The sequence below is a fragment of the Rhipicephalus microplus genome, chromosome 10 (genome assembly GCF_043290135.1).
Source record: "Rhipicephalus microplus isolate Deutch F79 chromosome 10, USDA_Rmic, whole genome shotgun sequence".
Taxonomy (NCBI): domain Eukaryota; kingdom Metazoa; phylum Arthropoda; class Arachnida; order Ixodida; family Ixodidae; genus Rhipicephalus; species Rhipicephalus microplus.
Genome location: NC_134709.1, coordinates 95,138,726 through 95,164,380, shown reverse-complemented (window position 1 = coordinate 95,164,380; position 25,655 = coordinate 95,138,726). Strand labels below are relative to the sequence as shown.

At 45.6% G+C, this 25,655-nt stretch overlaps 1 protein-coding gene across 2 annotated transcripts in view; it reads left to right on the top strand.

Annotated features, from left to right (window-relative positions):
- The window catches only part of LOC119181596 (receptor-type tyrosine-protein phosphatase T), a 224,056-nt gene that overhangs the window by 16,474 nt on the left and 181,927 nt on the right, over nt 1–25,655 (top strand). For both annotated transcript variants that reach the window (XM_075875913.1, XM_075875912.1), the window contains exons 2-5: nt 566–647; nt 2,089–2,158; nt 3,817–3,959; nt 6,226–6,275. In XM_075875913.1, coding sequence (XP_075732028.1) covers nt 566–647; nt 2,089–2,158; nt 3,817–3,959; nt 6,226–6,275 — 345 coding nt within the window. The remainder of the gene's footprint in view (nt 1–565; nt 648–2,088; nt 2,159–3,816; nt 3,960–6,225; nt 6,276–25,655) is intronic.

The following is a 25,655-nucleotide window of genomic DNA, read 5'->3' as shown; positions in this document are numbered from 1 at the left end:
GTGATCGCTGCCGTCTAACTTACGAATTGCCGAGCTTTTATGGGGGGGGGGGGGTAAAAAAAAGTCGGAGCCTGTTTACTGGCCCTTTAAAGAAGTATTATTGGGACCTTTTGAGAAAAATAACAAGCGAAACTGATTAACTTGCACATGGTGTATTGCGCAAGCATCCGCATACACCTACTTCGAGAAGACGCTTTTACGCAACAAAAATGAATAATTAACTATCATCTGCCATACAGTGAAGTTCCGATGGTGGTCAAGTTATCTCACTATTTTTTGAGAAATACACCAATGTGTACATGGTGGAATAGAGGCCGGTATGCATTAGAATTCTAGAACTATAATAGGTGCGAAAGGAGTAATCACGTTCTTCTGAGCTTCACTTGTGGGTGGTTGCACACATGTGGCACTATTTCAAAACAGCCGAGATCCAGCTCAGACGGCACGGTGGATCAATAATGACCGGGGGCATTAATGTGGCACGTGAAACTTCTTTGTTGCTCGCTTCAAATGAACCACGTTGAAGCATCGGAAACATCGGTACTGACTTTTGATATACTCGCAGGCTCAAGAAGGACAACTATAGACTGCCGGACCACGGCTGACGACTTATTGAACGGTATTTGCGTCTACGAGAAGCCCTGCACGTGAGTGTCGAATTGCTGTCCGAATTACATTCGCACATATTCCGTGAGCTGCGACACATCTGCAAATTGCGCGGTACATATACACTGCTGAGCACCGTGAGGTGGAACGTCACATTCACAGCGGCCTTAAAGTGACGGGGCCAGAGTTTCAGCTGACATGCAGTGGTTAGCGTAAAGGGACACTAAAGAGCGAAATTATTTTTTCCTATTAGTACAGTACCGTATACCCTGACTACCGGTGTGTGGATATATGTTCTCCACAAGCCTGAACGCAGAAATGCGTTTTACGACGCACGAGGCATGATTTTCACTTCATTCATGTCGGTACCAGACAGGAGGAGGAATAAACATTTGTTTTTTGAAATGGTATAGTGGTGCAGGTTCCACTTCTGCTCTAGGTTGGAAGTCTCCTCATTCCAAAAACCATCTTGCCTTCGCTGCCTGCTTGGCCCTGGCTATGAGACGTCGTTGTTGGTCCAGGTCCTTTGAGGCAAGCTTTCAGGATCAGACAGTAATATCTATATATTATATATTAAATGCTCTTGCGCTTCCACAATCATACATATACCAAGTTAAAGAGGCGATATCCAGAGCATCAAGGCATAGCTGGCTTCTCGGCGGGCAAGCAAGCGGGCAGGCCGGCTGATTGTGAAGTCCCAACAAGAGAAAAAAAACCACCTCGAGCTCATACGGGAATTCAGTGTTCACGAGAGCGGACACACCTAAACTAATTATCAGGGTCGCTTGTTTGGATATCGTTCTTTGTGCAACATCGTATGCACGCTTAGTTTAGTGTTTGCTAATTTTTGAAAATAAAGAAGCATGGAAAAGATCACCTAATTCTGCTTTCTTTGAAATAAGTATATGTCGGATATCTGCGATCGATATGACTTGTTCACACAGCCACCCATTGGGGTTACACGCGTCAAGCAGAACACCAGTTAATGTGAAAAAACGCTTGGATGGGGAGTACATCGTACAATGTAAAACACCATTTCATCGCTTCTTTGATAGCGGGTGCACGACGCTGCTCAAAGTTTACGGGTTATCACTTTTCTCCCTTCGCCTAAAAATATAAGCCCCATTGCCGCAAAAACATTTACATAGGGCCTCTAACTTTTCACTAAGTAATCATCTGCTGCTATGAATTATACTGGCATTTTCAAAAACATAATTAGAACCAAGTGACGATAGAGCCAACAAAAAAAAATGGTTAACGATATTTATAGATATGTTATCGCAAATGGGAAAATAATAAAGTTAACGAAAGACAACTTGGCGCCGGCAGCAAGCAAACCTGGAACCACAGAATTACGAGTCCGATGCTGCAGCTTTCGAACTCTACCATGGTCTTCGTCCTCCTGTGGGCTCTATGGGTTAAATCCTGTGGATGTAAACGGGGAGCACTGTTCTCATATGTTTTTCCATGTGTTTTTTACAGTGTACATTGCAACTCATCATGTCTTATGAGCACTGACACGCATGTCTATGGGACCAACTACTACACTACGGTAGGTGACGGATGTCTACGCCAAACGCGTTCAAATATTTATTTACAGGCATCGCTGCACTGTGATACCAACCTGGTCATAAGTCAAGGCTATCATGACGTCCGCATGAAAAAAAAATGGCTGTAGTTGTACTCACTTTTATATATTTGTTTGTAAGTTATTTGGTTGCTATACTCCTACATATTACGCAATAGTTAATCACCAGTCCCATCAAGTGCTCAGATTTAGCGCTGAAAAAGCCATCTCATTTTCTTTTATGGAGATAATATAAACACCGGGACCAAACAGGCTCTTTTGGTTAAAGTGATTTCGTAGAAAACTGTTCAAATCATTTTTTGCGCACTTAGTGATACCATACTGCTCAGCCCACTGTCAATGCCTTTATTGAGGCGACAAAAATGCGCTTGCTCAAATGATCCACAGATTTGATATTGTTCCTTAGGCCTATAATTATAGGTCAAACATCAACAATAATAACGATAGTGATTTTCTAATGTTTTTCCTAAAATTGTGTAACAAGACCATGCTAAGTTTTGTTGTGTTATGGTTTATTTGTTTCTTGTTTCTTGTTTATTTGTTTCTATTTATTTCTGTGTGGTATTTGTTGTGTTATATATTTATTTCTGAAAACATATGCGACAGATTGAGCGGCCTGTGTGCCAAACTGTATTTAGGAGCAGAGGCCCCATGTCAGGCTATATAGCCTTTAGCCTCTGCTCCCGATCCTGTAAGAATTTCAGGACAAATAAACTTCAATTCAATATCTCTCTTATGCTTAAGCAATGGCTGCTCCATTATTTTAAAATGTTCTCAGCTTATTTATCTCCTTGTTAAGCAGTCCAGCCTTACTAGAATTGTCCAGCAAAAAAGTGTGGCTTCAATAATGCAAGCAAGACTCAGAGTTTGCATTTTTTTTTACATCGTTGCCTATGCCATCCTGTTCATTGTATTTTGAAGCCAAGAGTTGTTCTCTTAGATGCTGGCCGTTGAGAGCACCCGCGCGAGAGTGACTAGGTTTCCTAGTGGGCCTTGCCAGATGACGCTGACTTGACTTGCTCCTGTTGTGGTCCAAATAGAGTTGTTCCATTCGCTCATTCACTCCAACGATGACTAAGGTTTTGATGAATACTAATTCTTTCTGAGTTCTTCGCCGAGGCAACCTCAAGTTCTCATTTTCCAATATGCTCAGAGAGTAATAAAAATCAATTTGTTTCCACAACAAAAAGTATTGAAACGTTTTTTTATGTTGAGCATGATTCAGAGGCAGAAACAAAATAAAAGTAAACTATTCTTACGGAACGCCACGAAATGAGAACTACGTTGAAGATGACGGTGATTTGGAGAATTTCATGTTGTTGTCTCAGGGTGAAGTGCCTGAATGCTCCCATGTGAATACGCTTTTGTGCGGCCTCTCATCGGCGTCTCTTCGCGTAACCACATTTTCTCTATAATATATTTCTCTCAACACGCTAGGAGGTTGTTCAATATAATCATGTCACGAGGAATCTATGCGATTACGTAGCAGTGGATACCGACACTAGTCATGGACAGTGAAATGAAAGTGCAGTATAAACGCAGCTCCTTGTCTCCTACGGCTATTGAATACGTAAAGGAATGTAAACAAATGGTCTCTTCATGTACTTTCGTTTCTTCTTTAGGCATCTTCTGTGTGCAAGAGCGCTCTTCATGATTTGCGGATATCGTCTTGGAATACTTCGGCACAAACGGTAACCTTCGAAGCGTCTCATGAAAAGAGATACGACTTCGAAGCCTCGACACGATATCGTGTTACTTCAGAAAAGTAAGAAATTTCGATTGTCGTCGATGACAGTTTGAAGCTAGACATAGTACGCAATTTTCTTGCTACCCAGAACGTAAGCTGGCTGCTTTGAGAATTTTGTCCACATCTTTGACATTCGCTCCGCATGCATACTCAACGGAACACACGGGACGACATTTACCAGCGATAACATTTCCGAATTTCTGGATGAGTTAAAGAGACATAGGTGGGCAAACTCCACGTTATTGAAGTCTGTCCCAAGTGCTTACGGGTGTGAGCTGGTCGAAGCCCAGAAGAGGCAACAGGGTTGGAATTTGGGTGCACCCTTGCCATGCTATAGTTTAAAGGAGTGTCCCTAAAGACAGGCCAGGTCGCCATTGTTTTTTTCTGTTTGTTGAAACTCGTGCCACATTTGCTACCAAGCTTTGAGTTCGCCATTCCAAGAACATTAGCCATACATGGTGCAGTCTTTGTTTTCTTGTGGTCTTCCGTATATTTATTTTCGTTTAATAAAACATCCTTGATTTGCTTCTGCCGGGCGCTTGTACCAAAGACTATAGGTGGGCAGTATACCACGTTAATCCATCAATTCTGACATGAACTAATCTTTACTATCAGTGAACTTCATTTGGAATTCTAAAAAGCTTTGAGCTTTTCAATTCTAGAAATATTTTTCATTGCGCACACTTGACCTGTTGAATTTACTTTGCCGTTAGAGTCGCGGATACTGAACACTTAGGAGAGCTATAAACGTGTGGTCGAAGTTTTTAAATGTTGCAGTTCCCTTTGGTATTACTTTTTTGGATTGTCATTTATGCAGTTTAGAAGTTAGTTCTAATTCCTCTAGTATTTTCAACTTCTTTTCCTAAGACCTACTCGTCTAGCTCGTGTACTACGTAATTGAAACTGAAGGCGCATTGAGCGCATGCTGATGACATAGACAGAAAAAGTATTTTTAATTGTGCTATCCTACCCGTTACCTCATTCACTCCAAGCTAGACTACTGAGTGACTGGTGTGTTTGTTACTCGATATTTTGCTGAGACGTTTTTTCGAATAGTCTAATAGATATAAACGTCTGCTTTCAAAAAGTAAGCTTGCAAGTGATCGACGTCAGCTGTGTCATCTACTTCCTTACTGGTCTGTTTTGAAGCCTCACTTGTGAATCGAAATTCCTTAAATAGCGTACACTACCCTGCTGATGGGCACCACAAATACAAGAGACTCGAATCTGGTGATGACTCGTGGGATGGCTCTGCATACGTTACTCGACTTCTCAAATATGGGCTCCATGTTCCCCTCCAGTGTGGATATATAAGGAAGCCACTGGCCGCCAGTGCCTAGAGGAAAACTAGGCATCCGCGTTGAGACGTAACAAAACTTTCGTTCAATGAAGTTCGTGTGTTGCCCAAATATGAAACTTCGCGATCTGGATCAGGAGGATAATTTAAACACATGCATCAGCTTTAGCCAATGGCAGTATCATGAAATTTCTTCAGGCTTCAGATGTAGTAGAGAATTAAAAAATGCCTTTCATTTTCACCTTATGCCCTTTCTTTTACGTTTCATGGCACGAAAATGCAAAAAAAAGACACGAGCTACCCTCCTTATGGTGAAGCTCCGCAAAGAAAACCCCTTTAACCGAACGCACTAGCCCAATCCCGATAATGATAGAACCCCTCCTCATCCACTACACAGCTTTCAATATCATTTGACTAAACCACTCAGTGCTAAATGCTACAGCTTGGGCATTCCTCATGCGTGCAATCTCGCCATGTTTTGTTTCACCTGCGGCGATTGGACCAATTAAATGATGTTAGGTGTTCACTCGAGACTTGTGTGCAAATGTTAGAATCAAAGTGGCAATTCTTACTAGTATCCAGCTTCCAGCTGCTGCACTTGCTCAGGTAAAATCGCGGAGTTAGTTATGGCTCTTGGAGTCCATTTAAACACACACACACACACACACACACACACACACACACACACACACGCACGCACGCACGCACGCACACACACACATGCGCACACACACACATGCGCACACACACACACACACACACACAAGTTTATTGTTCCTGTGCCTGGGAGGTATTTAAGTAATAAGGTATTTAAGTAATTGGGTGCATCTACTTTCAAGGGTGTTTTGAATAGAACTAGAAATTATACATAGCGTACTTTCACTACATGTTACTGCTACCACTCAGTTACCTTTCAGGAGAAACAATGATAACTTTTCGTGCTTGCGCTGTCTATAACCTCATTCTACATTTTACATTTTCTTTCAGTTTATTCGGAGAAGCTGAATATTTTCGATTCTTATCCCCAAAAATAAAAGGTAAGACATTTTCAATTCCATCGTATTTAAATGGAGTTTATGCATCGCGAATCACGTGAGAAATAGGAAACGAATATATTTCCGTTGGCTCCGGTGAACCGCATGCAGCCTGCAGGCGCAATGACTATATTTACGTATTGCGTGGTACCTCCGGAAGCGCCATAATGACAAACACGAAACAATCTCGTACATAACGTACCGTAATGCATAGCACACTGCTATTCTGAAAAATCTTAATGTATCAAACGACAATGTGTCCTGTGATTGAGGCGAAAGCGCGCTTAGCTGCGGATTAGTTTTGAACAATTTATCTATATCCCCTCCACATTACAGAAAAAACTGAGATGGTGATGTGCCGAAGTCGGGTTAAGCCTACTGCAAATAGATGTAAATGTTGAAAATCTGTTATTTATAACAGGTTAACTAATTATTACGAAAGTGCTTAACGCGAAATTTAAGTGCAGCTGGATTCTAGCACTGCTGGTACCGAGGCTCTCTTCAGAGAACATTTAGTTTGCTAGCGGCGACTAAGAAAGCAATCACCAATCGCGTCGTTTAGTATAAAAAAAATGTATGCAGTGTCACTGCATGTAGCAGCTGAATGAAGTGGGTAGCCCTTAAAGACACACAATAGTTAAATAAGAACTTACGTCAGAGTGAAATCTCAATGTATGACAACGTCTAAAACGAAGATAATATCAACAGCAGTTCCATACATACCGAGAAATTAACGTCAATGCATGAGAACACATGCGCCACGAGTAGGCTATTCGCCAAATGATCCCAATAACGTCATACTTACCGCCTTCAAATAATCACTCGTACTCAAAACAGCCCTACTATATAAAAACCTTCCGCGAATTGAGAGATGTAATAAAATGCAGCTTGTTCGTTTCTGTTTGATTCAGGGAGAAAAGAACCGCCGGAAGTTACTACATGGAATGGCGCTAGTGGTTCAGAACTTCAATTTTCGCCTGTTTAAACTGGACAGGTCGTGCCATTTAGTGGGGCCGAGTTTAACCAAGCACGCCTGCTATTTCGGAGGCCATGCCAGGAAATTGTTCAATGGCTGTTGTTGCTGTTGTAGCTCCCGCTACTTTCGGCCTGCTGCTATTAGGGTCGGCGGCCGCGCAGTGAAGCCGGACAACGTTATAAACGGCAACAGTGACACGTGTAGTATACCACTTGAGGCGGGTAATTTGAAGTGTGCTAACGCGATGCGGGCCATGCACTAAAACATGATTTTATTTCGAAAAAAGTGCTTGCTTGGCATAAAAGTAGCACTACAAGGTTTCCGCATGGCTATTTCAGCATCGGCTTGTTGTTTGCCTTAAGTGTCTCTTTAAAGAAGCTCCCGTTAACGGGCAAGCAGGCGCTAGCGTTCGAAACGGGCAGCCACTTCGGCGTCTATGATGGGAAGGGAAACATTCGTTTGCTTCAAAGTGCCACTCCGGCCTTTTTTCCTTTTTCTCGTCTTCACGCACACCTCTCTCCTCTGCTTTAGTTTTCTTCCACCCGCTTGCTAGTCTATACCACTCGCGGCGTTGCTATGCAACGCCATCCATGAATGTGCTGTACTTTACCCTGTGCACTTTTAGCACGAATATGTTTTATGCCGGGGTCCACTAATACTTCAAGGAACATACGTCCGGCACGGAAATGGCGTTCTAAAAAGAGCACGATTAGAAGACAAAAGTTTCATCAACGGGAATCGAACTTACGACCTCTCAGTTGGCGACAACAGCTGCTGGGCATGATATTCTCTGCACTCCGGTCACATACTTTGGAAGCTTTGAAAACACACACTTTCAATCTGCCAATGCCCTGTCATATTACTCTTAGTAAAGGGTTATAATGCATCACGACTGTGCGATCCACGATCAGTTCCTTCAACGCTCAATTTCTATGCGTCCGTCGTATACGGTGAATTTTTATTCATCATCATCATCATCAGCTTGACTACGTCCACTGCAGGGCAAAGGCCTCTCCCATGATCCGCCAATCAAATAGGTCTCGTGCTTTTAGTTGCCACGCTATACCTGCGAACTTTTATATCTCCTCGGCTCACCGAATTTTCTAATTTCCTTTCGTGCGTTCGCATTCTCTGGGAATCCAGTCGGTTACCCTTAATGACCAGCGGTTATCCTGCCTACGCGCTGCATGCCCAGCCTATGCCCATTTCTTCTTCCTTATTTAAACTATGATATCCTTAACCCCGGTTTGTTCCCTGACCCACTCGGCTCTCTTCTTGTCTCTTGAGGTTACACCTATCATTTTCCTTTCTATTGCTCACTGCGTCATCCTCAATTCATTGTGAACTCTGTTTGTAAGCCTCCACGTTTCTGCTCCCTATATATACTTTCAGCTGTTATATACTGCAGCTGTTATATACTTTCCTCTTGAGTCTTATCGGCAGATCACGATTCATGATTTGAGATCATGATTTGAGTGAGATCCACCCAATCCTTATCATTCTAGGTAATTAACTCTCATGGTTCGGCTCCGCGGTTACCACGTCTCCTAAGTAGACATATTCCATTACAACTTCCAGCGTCTCTCCACGTATCCCAAAGTGCTTTTTTCTGCCGAGATTATAGCAGATAACTTTAGTTTTGAGCATATTAGTTTTCACAGCCTTACTTTTTTGCTTTCCGTGTCTAGCTCTATAGTATTGAGCTGTAATTCGTCCCCTGAGTTACTCAACAAGGCAATGTCATCAGCGAATCGCAAGTTACTAAGGTACTCCCCATTAACACTAATCCCTAAATGTTCCCAATATAGAGTCCTGAAAACTTCCTCCTAACATGCGGTGAATAGCACATGAGAGATCATGTCTCTCTACCTTACATCCTTCTTTATTGAGAATCTGTCAGTTTCTTTATGTCACTTTCTGTAGAGGTGAGTGGAATTTTCTAAGTGCCTTAACACACTGCCAAGTGGTGACTTTACCGAAAGCGTCAGCGTTTCTCATAGCATCCATCCATCCATAACAAAAAAGAAATAACAGCATATCTATGGAGTGAATGATGATGAGTGGGGCGAAGCGTTCGTCCATCCTTCCAGCGCCCGGATGCCAGGACACAAGCATGGACGGACAGATAGACAGACGCACAGACGGACGAATCGAAACACAGATGCGCGGACGAACTCACGGACGTACGGACGGTAGCATGGACGAATGGACAGACAGAAGCAATTACGGATGGACACGCAGGAGGACAGCGGGATAGACCGGCAGACTGTCGGATAGAAGCACGGACTCACGGATGGACAGGTGTACGGAAGCAGAGACGGATGGACAGACGGGCGAACAGACGGATGGACGCATGAATGAATGGACACAAGACAGATGGACGAACACTTCACCCCGCTCATCATCATTCACTCCGTGGATATTCTGTGAAAACCACTAACGCCATCTAGGTATATTATATTGAAAGAAATATGCACACAACGTCAAGTATTGAGCAACTCATGAACTAAAGGTGGCAACATACTAGTGCTACTACTGCTATCTTCATCCAGCAGCCGTGCTACTACTACAAAGGAGGGAACAACCTACGGCATAAGCAGCTTCGCCCCTAAAATAGTTCTGCAATGAATTGAGCAACGCGTTCCACCTGAATGTAACTTCGCGTTCTTTGCTTACGCTCGCCACGCGAGAATTCGTGGCTGGCTGACGAGAGAACAGAACGCGTGGTGCGTTTCCATCTAATCGGGCAGTGGCGTTCCATAACTCCAATATGCCGGAAGTAGGTGACCTTAGCGGAAGTTTGGCATCACGCTCTTCTGGCTGTGACACCGCTTTCTTCGGTTCTGCTCTCACCGTTCACTACTACAGTTAACACAGACATCAATGACCACAACTGCATGTTTAATCATCAATCAATAATTAATTAAAGATGCCACTCGTCGGGATGGAGATGTGTCGCAAAGTGTCAACGTGAATGCATTTACGAAAAACAGTCAGTGCATATTATGAATGTTTAGTATGAGTAGTAAACTGGCTCTCTAAAAAGGCGAATTACTTTTAATAGATGGTAAGTCTACGCCATACATAGTTTTCACTGCGAGCACCCTACATGCGTATAGTACGTTTTACACTCTCGCATCCTTCTTTTCGTTTTTATCACCCTCAATTATCATTTACATGCCCTTAGTATACAATACTACAGTTTGCTTTGTGATACATCAGGAATCAGCAGCGATTTGAGGTGGAGGATTGAGTTGCATGAAGCCGGCATGGCATGAGCCTGGCGACAGAAACGAAGTTCCAGGGGGGGGGGGGGGAGCATTTGCAAGGAAAAATTTGAAAAAATGAGAATTTCGTAGAAAACCGTTCTAGAAATTATGTTTCTTCTTTACCGAAAAATCTTTACAGTCGAAATGGGAAGTTACAGTCGACATGGGAAACGTGCAGTCGAGATAGGGCATGGCGTGGCTCCACCGCGTTAGTCTTGTGGTTAAGGCACTCTGCTGTGGACCCTTAGGTCGCGGGATCAAATCCCGGCGGCAGTGACTGCATTTCCGATGGAGGTCGAAATGCTGTAGGCCCCTGTGCTCAGATTCGGGTGTACGTTAAAGAACCCCAGGTGGTCCAAATTTCTGGAGCCCTCCACTACGGCGTCTCTCATAATCATATGGTGATTTTGGGACGCTAAAGCCCACATATCAATCAGGGCGTGGTGCCCGGCACGACTCAGTTTCTGACGCCGTACCGGAGCCTGCATAACAGTACCTTGCGGCCGCAGTTTGCCGACATTTGCTACACGTGGATTTCCCAGTGGGAAGCAAGTATGGATATGGCCACACGTGTCACTTATTTACAACCAATGCTGTATTCGGTTACCGCCTTGAAAGGCTAAGTGCCCCGTCACGGTGGCCTAGTGGCTAAAGTACTCGGCTGCTTACCCGCAGGTCGCGGGATCCAATCCCGGCTGTGGTGGCTGCATTTCCGATGGAGGCGGAAATGTTGTAGGCCCGTGCGCTCAGATTTCGGTGCACGTCAAAAACCCCAGGTGGTCAAAATTTCCGGAGCCCTACACTACGGTGTCTCTCACAATCATATGGTGGTTTTAGGATGTTAAACCCTACAAATCAATCAAAGATTAAGTAATGATTGGTGCAAACCACGCCTATAGTGTTCGAGAAACTTCAGGACTGTTGCACGCAAGATGCGAACACTACAGATTATTCTAGAACCTACGTTGCTGCTAGCAATAACACTGAGATATTCGACTGCACATTCATAAGTGCGGATGCTCATCAGCGCTTGTGAGTTGATCCACGCCCTACGCTCAATGCGCCACTATCAGTGACCATATGCATCAGTGTAATTCGACCTACAGTTTCCCGTACACAAATTCGGCAAAATAAAGAGTTTCTTGTTTGACAGGCCGACTGTCGTCTTCGTTGACACACCAAAGAACACCGGGTGGTCAAGATGTCTGGAGCCACCCACTACGGCGTCTGTGATATTCATATGGTTGTTTTGGAACGTTAAATCCCACATATATTCAGTCTTTGTTGACGTCACGACTACATGGCATGCGGTGGAGAAGCTGTTTCTTTAATTTTCCGTACACCCTTCAAAGTGTGAAGCCAGTTGAAGGGCCAAATAACACACTAGAACCAACCTCAAGCCGCACGCAAGCCGCAGGCAGCAATGTATATCGTCAGCGCTCGGGCGTCTACCTGAGAATACACAGCAGACCAAGACGCTGGCTTCCACCGCAGCGACAATGACAGACACTGCACCACCTGCACTGATCCTGCAGCTGGCAACCCCGAGAGTCGTAAACTTTTAGTGGTTCATCACTTCAAAGATCTGGAAAGCTGGCTCGAAGCAGCTTTCAACACTTGGAGTAGTGAAGACAAGCTTGGCACGTTTACTTGGCCCAAGAAGAAGCTACCAGAACATAAATCAAAGAGCAAGAGCATGCCCTGACAACGTAGAAAGTTTTCTTGCATCAAGTTCCTCACAACAATCACCAACATTTTCCGCAAGCAGAGGGCCAAGGCTATGTTCGAAACCCGCGTACAGATTCCAAAAGAAAATGTGTCGCTGTTCGTGGAGGACATGACAAGACTGTTCCGCCACCCAGATTGAGCCATGCCCGCAGACAGCAAAGTTGGCTTCCTCATGCCAGAAGTAAAGCAGGAACTCTTTTGTGAGACTGATGCGAAATCCACCAAACATCGTCAAAGAAATCGTGTCGGAAGCGACGAGGATTGAGAAGACGCTAGAAATGCGCAACACAGTACACGCCCCGAGGATCTTCCCATTCACAGTCACCCAGCAACTGTATGATGCTTCACCATAGGCCTTACTCTGGCCCAACCAGGCACTGGTCACCTAGCCCGTATTCGGAAAAGTAAGGCCAGCAACCGATGAAGTTGTGGTTGATGTACGAAGAAATGCCGTATAGGTCCACCGCTGATGCTGCCGACGACGCCCTGGCGAATGCTGAGGAACACACTGAAAGCAAGATAGAACACTGAAGTTAAATCTTCGAGGACAGAAGATGACCTAACGACACAATATCGGAGCAGCGGCGCAAACCGTAGTAACCGTGATCCGACGCCACGACCCAACCGCACTGCCAAGCAGCGAACTCAGTCGACTTTCTCATCCACGACACAGCATCATAGCTCCCGTTGACACGGGAGCCGTCTGTCAGCCTTCAGTTGAGCATTCGTCGCGATGTTAAAGAAAAGTTAGGACCACTAGGAATGGCTCCGAAATCCAGGCAGCTGGATGTCACCTAAGAACGCCGGCATGAATCTTCACAGCCAATCACCATCAACTGCTGGATTTTTCCCGCAAGCTTCATAGTAGAGCAAGATTGCTCGTAGTATTACAACATCCTTGGTATGGACTCTCAAGCCTCCATGGTGCTGTCATCGACATGAGATTGAAGTCAATAACACTACCCACAGAAAAATCACTATACCGCTACCCACATCCACTCGGAAGCCATGGATTGAATGGGCTGATAAATCAAGTCGCCGTTTCGCCTCGCTCCAGCGTCATTGTTTCCGTCAGCACTCTGAAACCAGCAGACTTTGAAGGCGTCATTGAGGGCAATCCGCACTTGTTGGTCAAGTGCGTTATTTACATCGGAAGAAGAATTGTCGAGCCGCGTAGAGAAAAAGCAACAGCGATGCTTACGAATTTCAGCAATGAGTACAAGCGTGCCAGCAAAGACACGGTCGTCACCTAAATCAAGGAAATCTTGGAAACTACCAGCTCTTTCAACCTCAGCTAATCTACCAATCCGACTCCAACAATCCTATCTCGCTTCTACGATGCTTCTAGGCGGCCTATCACACCTTGTACGTGTACGAACTTTCATTGCAATGGACATACATCTAGCGTATGACAACGTCAACCATGAAGAATTGAGCTTCTTCAATAGATTCTCTTGCCTGATGGTGTCCGAGCTTTCATAAGTTCCTTTCTTTGAGAGCGCCCTTTCTCTGTTCGCATCTTAGGTAAGAGCAACGGCAACTTCAACATGCAACGTGAAGTTCTGCAGGGGTCAGTTCTTGTGCCAGTATTATTCAATGTTGCACTGCTACCAATAGAGTGGAAGCAATCAAGAATGCCCGACTTGAAACTTTTGATGTATGCTGACGACGTGACAGTGAGGTCGACTCTTCTTTGGACCATTAAGGGCGGGCACTGCAGGTAGCGCTCGATGCCAGATTTGCCTGGCGTTCTTCAGTGGGACTCACACTCTCACAACGAAAACTACCTACATTAGCATCGCTAATAAGTGTGGTAGCCGCACACTGGACCGAACCCGTGTACGACTTATGCTTGATGGTCGTGTTCTTACTGACGCGTCTACAACCCGCGTCCGTGGGATAGACTATATCGGCCTCACTATGGATTCTGTTGGCACGCAGGACTGCTCCACCATGCTTCGTCGCATTCCTCAGCGATGTGGAGGAGCCCGAACTAGTATCGTACGGCGACTGGTATGTCCAGCTTCAACCCTCGATTAGTCTACCAAGCATAGTTGCAGCACTTCACCAAAGCAGAATGAGCGAACTCTCAATCGTGAAGCAATGCGTGCGATCACAGGCCTTCCAAGGTTCACTTCGATTCTGACACTCCAGGCAGAAGCACAACCCAATAAGCTGGCCGTGCTGATTCATCAAAGATGCAAAGCAAAGATGATGAAGTACAGCAGTGTTCCTGTGGCTGCTGCCTTAGCGCATTACAAGGACCCTAAAGCTCATTTGCTTGACGAACTTACTTTGCCAGCGCTACTGTGAAATCATTGTCTAGTGACTACCAACAAGCCTCTGGGATGTATCCAGGAGAGGTGAATTTGTCTCTGTATACCTAGTTGCACACTTCAATTTCGAAATCTCAGAAACCTGAACTGAGGGCATATGTCGATGCCGGTCTAACACCATTCATACTGCATACCTCAGTGTGCCCTTCTCACCCACATGTCGACCAGACTTGTTCTTATGTGTTAGAGGTCCCCATTACATCCGTACTGGCAGAGCTGGTTGCCCTTTGCGATGGTCTTGCAGCTCTTCGGCCACTCGTAGAGATGCAGCACCCTTCAAGCGTAATCCTCTACACGCACTTGACCCAAGCTGTTCACACACTCCGTCACGTTCACCATTATACGGGTATGGCACTGCGATTTCATCGGTGTGCTGCAGCTTATCCGTGCATGTTCGAGTGTGCTGGATTCGTCTATGTAGTGTTCTGGCTCATGCAGCGGCAGATGCTACTTGTCATCCTGTAACTTTCATGTACCTCTTACCTTTTCGCTTGCTATACTCTTCTGAGACTGTGGACGTTCACAACGAAAATCTTCGGCACACTATGTGAGCTCTTATACCTCCGCGTGGTCATGAAATCCCGAGTGGACTTACTCGTCAAGAGAAGGTATCGCTCCGAAGGATTCGCGTGAGTGCAGCTGTAATGCCTTCAGTCCGCGCGAAGTAGGGCTACACCAGCACAACCATGAGCTGCTCATCCTGCCTCACGCTGGTGTGAGAACCAGCTTTTGTGGACATGCCCTGGGCTTCAAGCAGCTCGTCGACGCCATCTGCAGTGTGCAGGACTCCAGCACACCAGGCCGCCTGACTTGCAGCAATGAATTTACGGTACGAACCACAGGTTCCTCCTCGACTTTATAGAGAAAACGAAGCTTCATAATTTTGTTCAGTATGTATTGATGTCGTAGGGCAAACTTCTGCAACAAAACATCCGAGCTGCTCTACCAAGTTTCGACGTCAACCAGACCCTCCCGAAGTGCAAGCAAGGTCAGCCCATGCTTCTGCTACTGAACCGCTGCTTTTTGTATTTGTGAAGAATTTGGCCGGCTCCAGTCCCTAAACATCGCATCATAACAGAGGAAAGTGCAAAACCACTTCGTCAAAGCCTGTACAGAGTTTGGAAGCGAGAGCATGAAGCTCTAAATAAACAAGCTGACAAAATGCTATATGACATCATTTAGCCATCCAATAGTGCGTGGGCTTGCAGCTTTAGTGAAAAAAAAGGATGGTACTCTACGCTTCTGCATTCGATTACAGCCGCTCAAAAAAGATCACGAAGAAGGACGCGCATACTCTCTCCTGGATAGACGACAGCCTGAATAACTCCACAGCGCCAAATACTTTTCATTGATGGACGTCAAGACAGTGTACTGGCATATCGAAATAGACGAGAGTGAGATAAGAATTCCTCATAACACCAGGTGGCTCTTCGATCTCATGGTGATTAGAGTTACTGTATATGCTACCGTAGGTAGCAAAGTTGCGCATAGGTCCACCATCTTGCCTGTTGGTGCCTCCGTGTTAAGCAGAAAAGCCATCCTTTTGGAATGTAGGAGTCTACAAGGCTCAGCGGCTCCGTGTACTTTCTCAGTGTACGCTCGTTCATAACGCGTCGCTGACACTAGCCTATAGCTAAAGAGAAGAGGGGGGGGGGCTTTTTTTTGGAACTCTGGGTACGTGTATTTTACTAAAAAATTACTCACACAACTGAGTGTTTTTCATGGTCTTCAGAAAGTCGGCCCCCTACGCCTGTGAAAAAAAACAAATACTACATATGGGCCGGTACTGGCGAGATGACTCGCTTCCAAGAAAAAAACAATGTCCTCTGATGTCTGCATGTAATCTGCAAATGTCGTCAAAGGACGATAATCTTGAGTGTGGAGAGAGTGAACAAAACATTTCTTTGATGTTCTCCGCAAGAAAATCGGTGAATGGTATTCCGGAGGCGCTGCGTTCAAGTGCCTCGAGTGGGCAGTGGAGGCGAACGAGCACATCGAGAATGGATTGGATGGATTTATATGGCTGTACCCTTTAGATCGGGCGGTGGCTAGCGCCACCAAGCCGTAATACTTAGTGAACCAAAAACTAAATGTTTAAAAAGTGAGTTTAAGGATTCACACTTTGCAGTGAAGGGTTTAATTTTCACTCGTGCCTTGACTCTAGCCACCAATCAGATAACCTCCTTCTAGTTAAGTCTACCTGCTTAAAGTCTATTTTGCCCTCCCGGTCCCTGAACTCCAGTGCTTTGAAAAACTCTGCGCCATCATCCTGAACTATAGGGTGAAGCCCTTTACAGAACATTATCAAGTGTTCGGCAGTTTCTTCTTCCTCTCCACACGCTCTGCATACTGTGTCTACCCCTTCGTATTTGGCCCAATATGTCTTGGTTCGCAGTACTCTCGTCCTGGCCTCAAACAGTAGAGAACTACCCCGAGTATTATCACAGATCCTTTCCTTGGCAATTTCCTGCTTAAAAGTTCGATAGATCTCTAGTGCGGACTTCTTAATCATGCCCATTCTCCACATGCCAGTCTCCATTTCTTTCACTTTCTTCTTAACCAATAGTTCTTTTTGGTTTGGCCACCCGCTGTTTTCTAAGTATTTTCCAGTCAACTTCCTGGTTCGCTTCCTCCATTTTGTATCGACATTCTTCATGTACAAGTAGCTGAAAACCTTCCTAGCCCAACGCTCCTCTCCCATTTCTCTCAATCGCTTCTCAAATTTTATCTTGCTGCTAGCTTCCCTGCCCTCAAATGATGTCCATCCCATATCACCTTGTGCTCCCTGATTTGGTGTATTACCGTGAGCTCCTAAAGCAAGTCTACCTATTCCACGTTGCTTAATTTCTAATCTTGCTTGAACTTCTGATCTCATGCACAAGACCGCATTGGCGAACGTCAGCCAAGGAACCATGACCCCTTCTATATTCCTCTCACAACATCATACCTATTGTAATTCCACAGTGCCCTATTTTTTATCACTGCTGCATTCCTGTTACCTTCAGTCGTTACTTATATTTCGTGTTCCCTCAGGTACTCGGTCCCATTGCTTATCCGTACGCCCAGATATTTGTATTTATCAGTTATCTCTAGCGTGACCTCCTGTATTCTAAGCTCACTACCTTCGTTGTCATTGAAAATCATGAGGGCTGATTTTTCCTTACTGAATCTAAAATCTAACCTATCTCCTTCATTACCGCAGATGTCCATCAATCTCTGCAAATCTTCCTTGTTGTTGGCCATTACCACTATATCATCTGCGTACATTAATGCTGGTAGTGCCTGATCAATAAGTTTTCCTTGTTTGACTAAAGAGAGGTTGAATGAAGCCCAGTCCACTTCCCTCTAATTTTGCCTCTAATCCTTGTAGGTACATCATGAATAATAAGGGTGACAGGGGGCACCTTTGCTTAAGCCCCCGTTTTAACTATGCAGGCTGGGATACCTGTTTTTCCCACTTTATAACTACCTTGTTACCTTTATAGATACCCTTTAAAAGATTAGTGACTACATGTTCCACGCCTAGTGTGTCCAGTATTCCCCACAATTCCTCTTGAACCACGTTATCGTACGCTCCCTTGATATCCAAAAATGCTAGCGACAGGGGCCTGTGTTCCTTTTCTGCTATTTCGATGCACTGCGTCAGTGAGAACAGATTGTCTTCCAACCTCCTGTGTTTCTGAAACCTATTCTGCAGTTACCCCAGCACCCTTTCATTCTCTATCCATGCCTGCAGTCTTTCCTTTATAATCTGCATCGCCATCCTGTAGACCACTGATGTCACTGTTATTGGACGGTACTTGTCTATGTCAGCTTTGTCCCCCGTTCCATTATAGATCATGCTCATCCTGCTAAGTTTCCATCCATCGCGAACTTCGCCATCAATTATTATTTTGCTCACTGCCTCTCTCAAAGCCTGCTTAGACTTCGGACCTAATGTCTTTATCAGCCTGATTGGAATGCCATCTGGGCCTGTTGATGTACTACTAGGAACCCTTTTCTCAGTCCTTTCCCACTCTCGTTGTAAAAATGGAGCCATTGGACCACTTGATTCGTCCTTGTCTATTGTGGTGCATAAAGTACTTATTTGTTGCAATTTTTTTGTCACCCTTGTTATTATATATTCAATAGCTTCGTCCCCTTCTAGCCTAGCACCTTGGGCTGTAGTTATGAAACTCTGCTCTAGGCTCGTCTCATTTCTTAGGAAGTTTTACCAAAATTTCGCAGCTGCCTTTCTATCTTTTTTATGTACTTCTGCCAGCCACTGAGCTCCCTTTCTTCTAATCTTTTCATTTATCAGAAGGGATGCATTCCTTCTACAGTTTAGAAAGGTTTCCCATTTTCTTTCAACATCATCTGTTGGTTCACCCCGCTGATTAGCATGTCTGTGTTCCCTAGAGGCTTCCTGACGTTTTGCTATGGCTCTCTTAACTTCCTCATCCCACCAACTTTTGGGTTTGTGTCTTGTTTTTCGGGGTGACTTGTCATGCGTCTTAGCAAGCTCTAGCTCAAAGAGTCTAATTAGATTCGTGTATGTCCACACTGTCTTATTATCCTCCGTGATTACTTTCTCAATTTGTTTAGTGGCTATTTCAATTTGCCTTTCTGGATAAAAATTTTCCTGTAGTTGCTCATCTTGTCTCCTTCCCACTTTCACTGCTCTTCCAAAACTTAGCTTGATACGTTTGTGATCACTACCCAGACTTCTGAAGCCACCTTCATCTATGTGCATTCCCCTGAGCTTATCATACATCCTATGGGACATCAGTGCATAATCTATCGTGGACTGCAGCCTTCCTACCTCCCATGTTATTTGCCCTTCACACTTCTCGGTACTGTTGCAAATGATCAAATCAAGCCTTTCACACATATCCATGATCATTTTGCCTGTCGGGTCGGTATACCCATCTATATTTTCTATGTGCGCATTCATGTCTCCTAGTATAATTATCTCGCACTCTCTTCCTAACTCCTGAATGTCCTTATATACACTCTACCATTGCCTTACTTTCCTCTCTGGCCTTTTCTCCCGTCCACGAGTAAACGAAACCATTTTACCTGCCACTTCTCCTTTTAGCCATAAATGTTCCTTGCACTCCTGCTTGACTTTTTGCCAGTCTGTACTTTTATGAATGAATGTCCCAATACCACCCCCCTTTTTTCGCTGCCTTCTGTTCTATTACAATATTCCCGCGTGTAGTCCGGATTGTTCGGAGGTTGTTCGATGTCCCTACAAAACCGTATACCATCGGCCTCTCTTCCCTTAGCTGTTCTTCTATCTCTTCCCACTTCAGCCTGTTTCTACCACCCTGCATGTTAATATACCCTATGTCTGAATTGGCTCGGTGCTCGTGGCTACGTCTATTTATGCCCCGGACTCTACCTATCTTAGATATTGGTGCCTTTTTGGAATCGTATCTGTCCATACCACCTGTCGAAGAGTGTCCCTGGTTGTTTTCCTCGTTACTAGCTATCCTGCACCCTGAAGGGCTCGCTTGCCCCCCAAAAAAGCTACTGCGCGTTGTGCAAGTCGCCAACCCACCTCATGACCTAGCCACCGATCGAAGTTAAATCTGTCTCGTTGAAAACCACCCCACCTATGCACCTCTCTGTTTATTTCCACCACCTCAAAGCCTTTCTGTCGACTCATCTGCCGTATCTCTTGGTTTGCGTTGACAACCGCTCTTTGCAGGTTGCTATCACGCACCGGTGCCTTCGGTATCGTGCATATCACTATACCTGTACCTTAGGAGAAGTGGCGCGCATGTCATCGACGCCTTTCGCCAGTGTGGCTGCTAGTCCTGCTGTATCTTCATTTAAGACATCGTTTAAACTGCCTGAAATTATCACGAGGTTTCGTCTATCAGCTGTAGTTTTGAGTTTTCCACTCACTTGCCACATGACTGCTTCAAGCTTGCGTCCTGGGAACGCCCCTACTGCAACCCTTTTGTCACCTCTTACCCTCTCTTTGATGGTTTCTGTGCATCAACTTAAATTCGAGTTCCCGGCGATTATCACATGCTGTGACTTTTCAGCTGGAGCGTCCTGCACCTGGGGGCTACTTGCACCTGTGACGCCGGCTTTTTTGTCCCCTCCCAGCCCCACCACTACCTCGCTGAAACTGGGCCTTGTGACAGTTGAACCGGCTCAACCTGTTTTTTCCAAACTTGCTTGCTCTTCCTTCTCCACCGTTCTGGTTGCCGGTTCCATACTGTTCTTTCCGTAGGCTGCTTCTTTGTTCAGCTTCGCTAGTGCTTCCTTGGCGGACTTAATCTTTCTCCCATTGCCCTCGTTTTCTCTTGCTGTGTCGCCAACGCAGTCTCGAGCTCGGCGATTCTCATCAGCAGTTCACTCTGGGCAACCATCATTTTCTCCATTTTTTTTTCTTGACCTCACATTGCCTACACTTCGCGTCAGCTTCTTTTCTATCCGCTTCTACGCTTGGGTCCACTTTCAAACCCACTCTACATCCTGAACACTTTACAGTCTTTTTAACCATGTCTTTCTAACACCAATTGTCCATATACTCGATATTTACTAAACTCGAGCCCTGCACTACGAAAAAAAAAGAGTCTAAGCTCTACTACAAAAATTTGCGTGTTCAATGTACGCGCACCTCCCCCACGGGGTGGCAAAAGAAAAAAAAGCAACAAAAAATTCAAACACACACACCCACACTAATAAATACCTGGTGACTGGCCCCCGAAAAAGCGGTACCATAAAATAAGTGCTACGAAGATTTCAACTGCTGCATTATAATTATAAAGACAAGCTCAAAACATGCAAGAACACTTATCTACGCAGTTGATCCGGAGCGCTCAAAAAAAATTGCCCGCAGCTTTCCTCGGGGGAACACTGAGGAGGATGCGGAGCATATAATTGGTTAACGGGGTGTTAAAGTGCGGCTTACTTGGGTCGATGGCTAAATTGGTTAACGTGGTTGTGAAATGGGGTGTTAAATTGCGACTTACTTGGGTCGATGGCTAAATTGGTTAACGTGGTTGTAGGAGGGGGTGTTAAATGAGTGAACACGTACACACGTATGCGAAAGGGCGGCGCTGGTCGAAGGGACGTCGATCATTGTGTTTGTGGATTCATTGGAATTCATTTCACCGCGACCTTGGACGTCCACGCGCCGTACAAACCAACCGATGAGCGGCAACTGAGCGAGCGAGCGCCGACCTTGAGTATATATACAGCGCGACTGCGCATGCACTGTCAGCTGTCGAATGTTCGAGAAGGGGCAGAAGCGCAACGGCGCATGCGCGCGCGTCAGCTGCCGATGTTTACGAAGCGCGACAGCGCATGCGCACGCGTCAGCTGCCGATGTTCTCGAAACGTGACGGTGCATGCGCGCTACATTATACAGCTAGCGAATGTTCGTGAAGAGGAGAAGTGCACGCGATGTGTAGAGGAGGAAGGGTGCACAGATGATGGAGGAGTGAAGCGTGCGCGGTGTGTAGAGGAGGAAGGGATGCACAGATGGTGGAAGAAGGAAGAGGAAGCTTGCGGACGGCGCCGCACTACAAGCCTTGAGTATTAGATGCTCCGCATCTAAAACACGTCCATCCACCGTGACAGCCCGAACCGAACTTACGTTAGCCACGAACAGCATGTTAGCCACGAGCGCCATCTGGCAGTTATCTTCGAAAACGAAGGCAGCCTGCGTGCCTGCGGAGAAAGATGCGTGCATTCTCGGAGGCGACAAGGTGTAAAACGCAAAGTGATGGGCAGGTGCCACCACCGTGTCGTTTTAGCTAAGGTCCCTAGATGAAACAAGGTAGCGTCACTCATTGTTCTCGAGCCGTCCTCCTCACTCTCTCGATTACTCCTCTTTTTCTCTGCCATCCGTGCCTGTAATTGGTGCATTACTTGCACGTGATCTTGCAAATGACTGGTGGTGTTATTTATTGTTATGCAAAAGGTTCAAAACGAGTACGCATGCGCATATGGCTCCAGCCGGATTCTCGCCGTGACCAAAGACAAAACCGTAGCCACAACATAAACTGAAGAGGAGGAGCGTTTCGGTGTGGGCTAAGTCGACCAAGATTGTTTCGCCATGCTCGTTCAATGCAACATCTGCGTTTTTCAGCATTGCTGCATTGCTGTAAACAACAGAAAGTGGTTTCGCTCTCTTCAACTTACCTCGTGCTTTCCGAGATGAAGCGCACCATGAAGTGCAACTATGAACCATTTCACGCGAATGCTTTCGTGCAACTCCGTCAACGTATGTCGACGCGGATCTGCGAAGCGAGTTCACTTGTCAGTTTTTATTGGAATGCCAGGCGCGCGTCTAATGCGTGTCTAGTGCATGCCAGTTGGTACAAATACATGTGGGTATGCACGTATACAGAGCCGCTGTAGGTTGTAATCAACGCACCTTCAGAAACCTTTCTTTCTTGACCAGTTCCCGCTTGAGCCGAAACGCGCTGCTTTGAGATACCTCACCAGTAGAACTCTCACTTTTCAGGAAGTTCCCAGCACCACATCAGAATCACTTTGCATCACGATTGTCCAAATGGGCACATAAAAAAAAACGTCATCGCAGTGCTGCTGGACGAGTGTTCGTACCAGTCTGGTCGTAGTTTTTTTTCTTGCGTGTGCACAAGCCGGTTGTAATCAATCGTCACAACGTCACGCCCTGTGGCCACTTACAGGATCCAGCAAGAAGCACGTTAACTGTGTCACAGCACGAACAAAACACAATCAGAGAAGTGGACTAGTTAGAGCTGGAGGAAATACCGCGGCCGTGGAACTAAAATGTACTACGCGAGACGCCATGCCTAGTGGTGTAAAGTATAGAACTGCACAACGTTGCCGGTTGAGAAACGCACATCCCGCTTGCTCTTGTGTTGTGCCCTTTATGTTCATAAAGGTAACTGTTTATTCTAGGTCTTATTTCGTTCTATTTCGTTTCATTTACATCTATTTACCGTAGCAACGGAACCTAAACATTCGCTTTTGGATGAAAGTTTTAAACCTTTTAGGGGGCGCTTCAGGAACATAAGCGAAGAGGAAAGGGAAAGGTGTCGCTACCTTGGAAACTTGTTTCATCTAGGGACATTAGTTTTAGCAAAGCGTTGGTAAAACTCGTCTTTTTGAGGCCCGCGTCGCACTGTCAGCGCAGCGTGTTGAACGCTACGGTTATTAGAATTACATGTGTGTTCGTTATCTAGTATAAAGGCACACATACAAAACATCGACGTGTTGTTATGGTACCTCAGATATGCGCAATGATTGGTTTTTAATATACAATCGCAACGTAAGAACTCTGATACTTGAGCCACATTGATGGGCACTGCTGATCGGGTCGGCTGTTCAGGGTATCGGTTAGTGCTGTTTGAAGTAACTGGTTCGTGGTAACGGTGGACAAACAGACAAATGTACAGACAGACAGATCAAAGTTTTTGTGTCGAAGGTCCCCAAGAAAGACTATCTTCTTTTAAAAAACTAAAATGGGCAGGAGGAAACAGCACCGCAACACCGACAAACACTCCGCACTGTGCGAGCCTAAACCACCTTGCGTTTCACCAAACGTATGGCTTGACAGTGCAGTGGTAGCAGTGGGGGCGCTGCGGTCGTCAGCACTTGCGTGGCCGTGAAGTTGGCTTTTCTTTAAACGGGCGCTTTTTGCGCATGTGGGCGTGCTCGGCAAATGGTGGCACGACCGGCGAGTTTCGTCAGAGGCGCAACTCTGTTACCTATAGGTAGCATATACAGTAACTTTAATGGTGATGCTAGAGGGGTGTCACACACTTCGGGTGAGGCCCCGCCGATCCAACATCGACGTGCGGCAGACTCGCAGGCTTCCACTTTACGCTTCGGCCTGCGACGCCTGAAAGGTCTCGAAGTGGCACATTTCAAATTTATTTGCAAGTCGGTCGACCCGTGCGGGGTTACACGTGTGGTGATGATTGAGCCTGATCGACGCACTCATAAGCAGACACGAAGGTTTTATACAAAACGAACAAGCATTTAATTGAAGCAAGGACAAAGGCAGGAGTTAACAAAAATAACAAAGGAGGAAACTGATACGCGCGATGGAAAGAACAGCTATATAACAAAATATGCTAAAGAACACTACAAAAGATACAGACTAAAGACAAATACACGGAATTTTAAACTCATGACATGAATCAAAAGAGATACAAGGAAATAATTACAGAATGCTCATGGTGGCGCTTTTGAATTTCAACGTGCGACGCAGCGCACACTACAAATATTTAAAAAAAGGCTGGTTACAATAAATTAACGATTAAAAAAAAGTCACAATAAAAAGTTCCATACGGACCAGGCCAGCTCTTGGTGCACGTAGGGGAGTTGACGGGTGCTGCTGAAGGTCCCGCCGGCTTGGTAGACGACGAGGGTGCCCGGAATTGCAGCCGTCTCAATACGTTGCGCGGGTCACTCCATGCTCGTCGCCTACGCGAGACTCGCGACACAGACGACTGCACTTGTAGCTGGCTGTACGTAAACTGCCTATTCCGATGCAGTTCAAACCTCTTCAGGGGCGTACACGTGCTCCCGTCCCATGTGGGGGTAATTTTCCTTTTTTAGACCGCCGGTGCCCCTTTTGGTACAGGTGCAGGGAAGACGAGCCGGCGCCACGCTGGGTCGTTAGTCGCCGGATGTCGTCCTCCCAACACAAAAGCGCCCTTCCTTGGAAGATGGCGCCCGCGGATGATCCGAATATTGGAGTCGTTTGTGACAAGGGGCATGCAGCTATTTTTCTGATTTCAGAGTCCTCACCAGATGCCACGTCTATATAAAGCAAAACTGCCATTCGGCATAGTTCGATCATATTCATCTTGAAGTTTTTGTGCAGGCAAACGAGAACAAAGATTAGAAACACGAATCGGTGAAATCTGACAGCTTTCAAATGTTCATTTAAAATCGTCAGATCTGCGTCATCTGGTAAAAAAAGAATTTTCACCATATCCACAAAGTGGATGATGTTGGAGGAGCTTGATCGGAGGGACACGGGGCGTTTCTTGGAGAGACCATTTCATAGGAATGCTTGTTAACGAGCCGTCACTTGATGTATGCCTTGATGACAGCGTTGTTGCACACGATC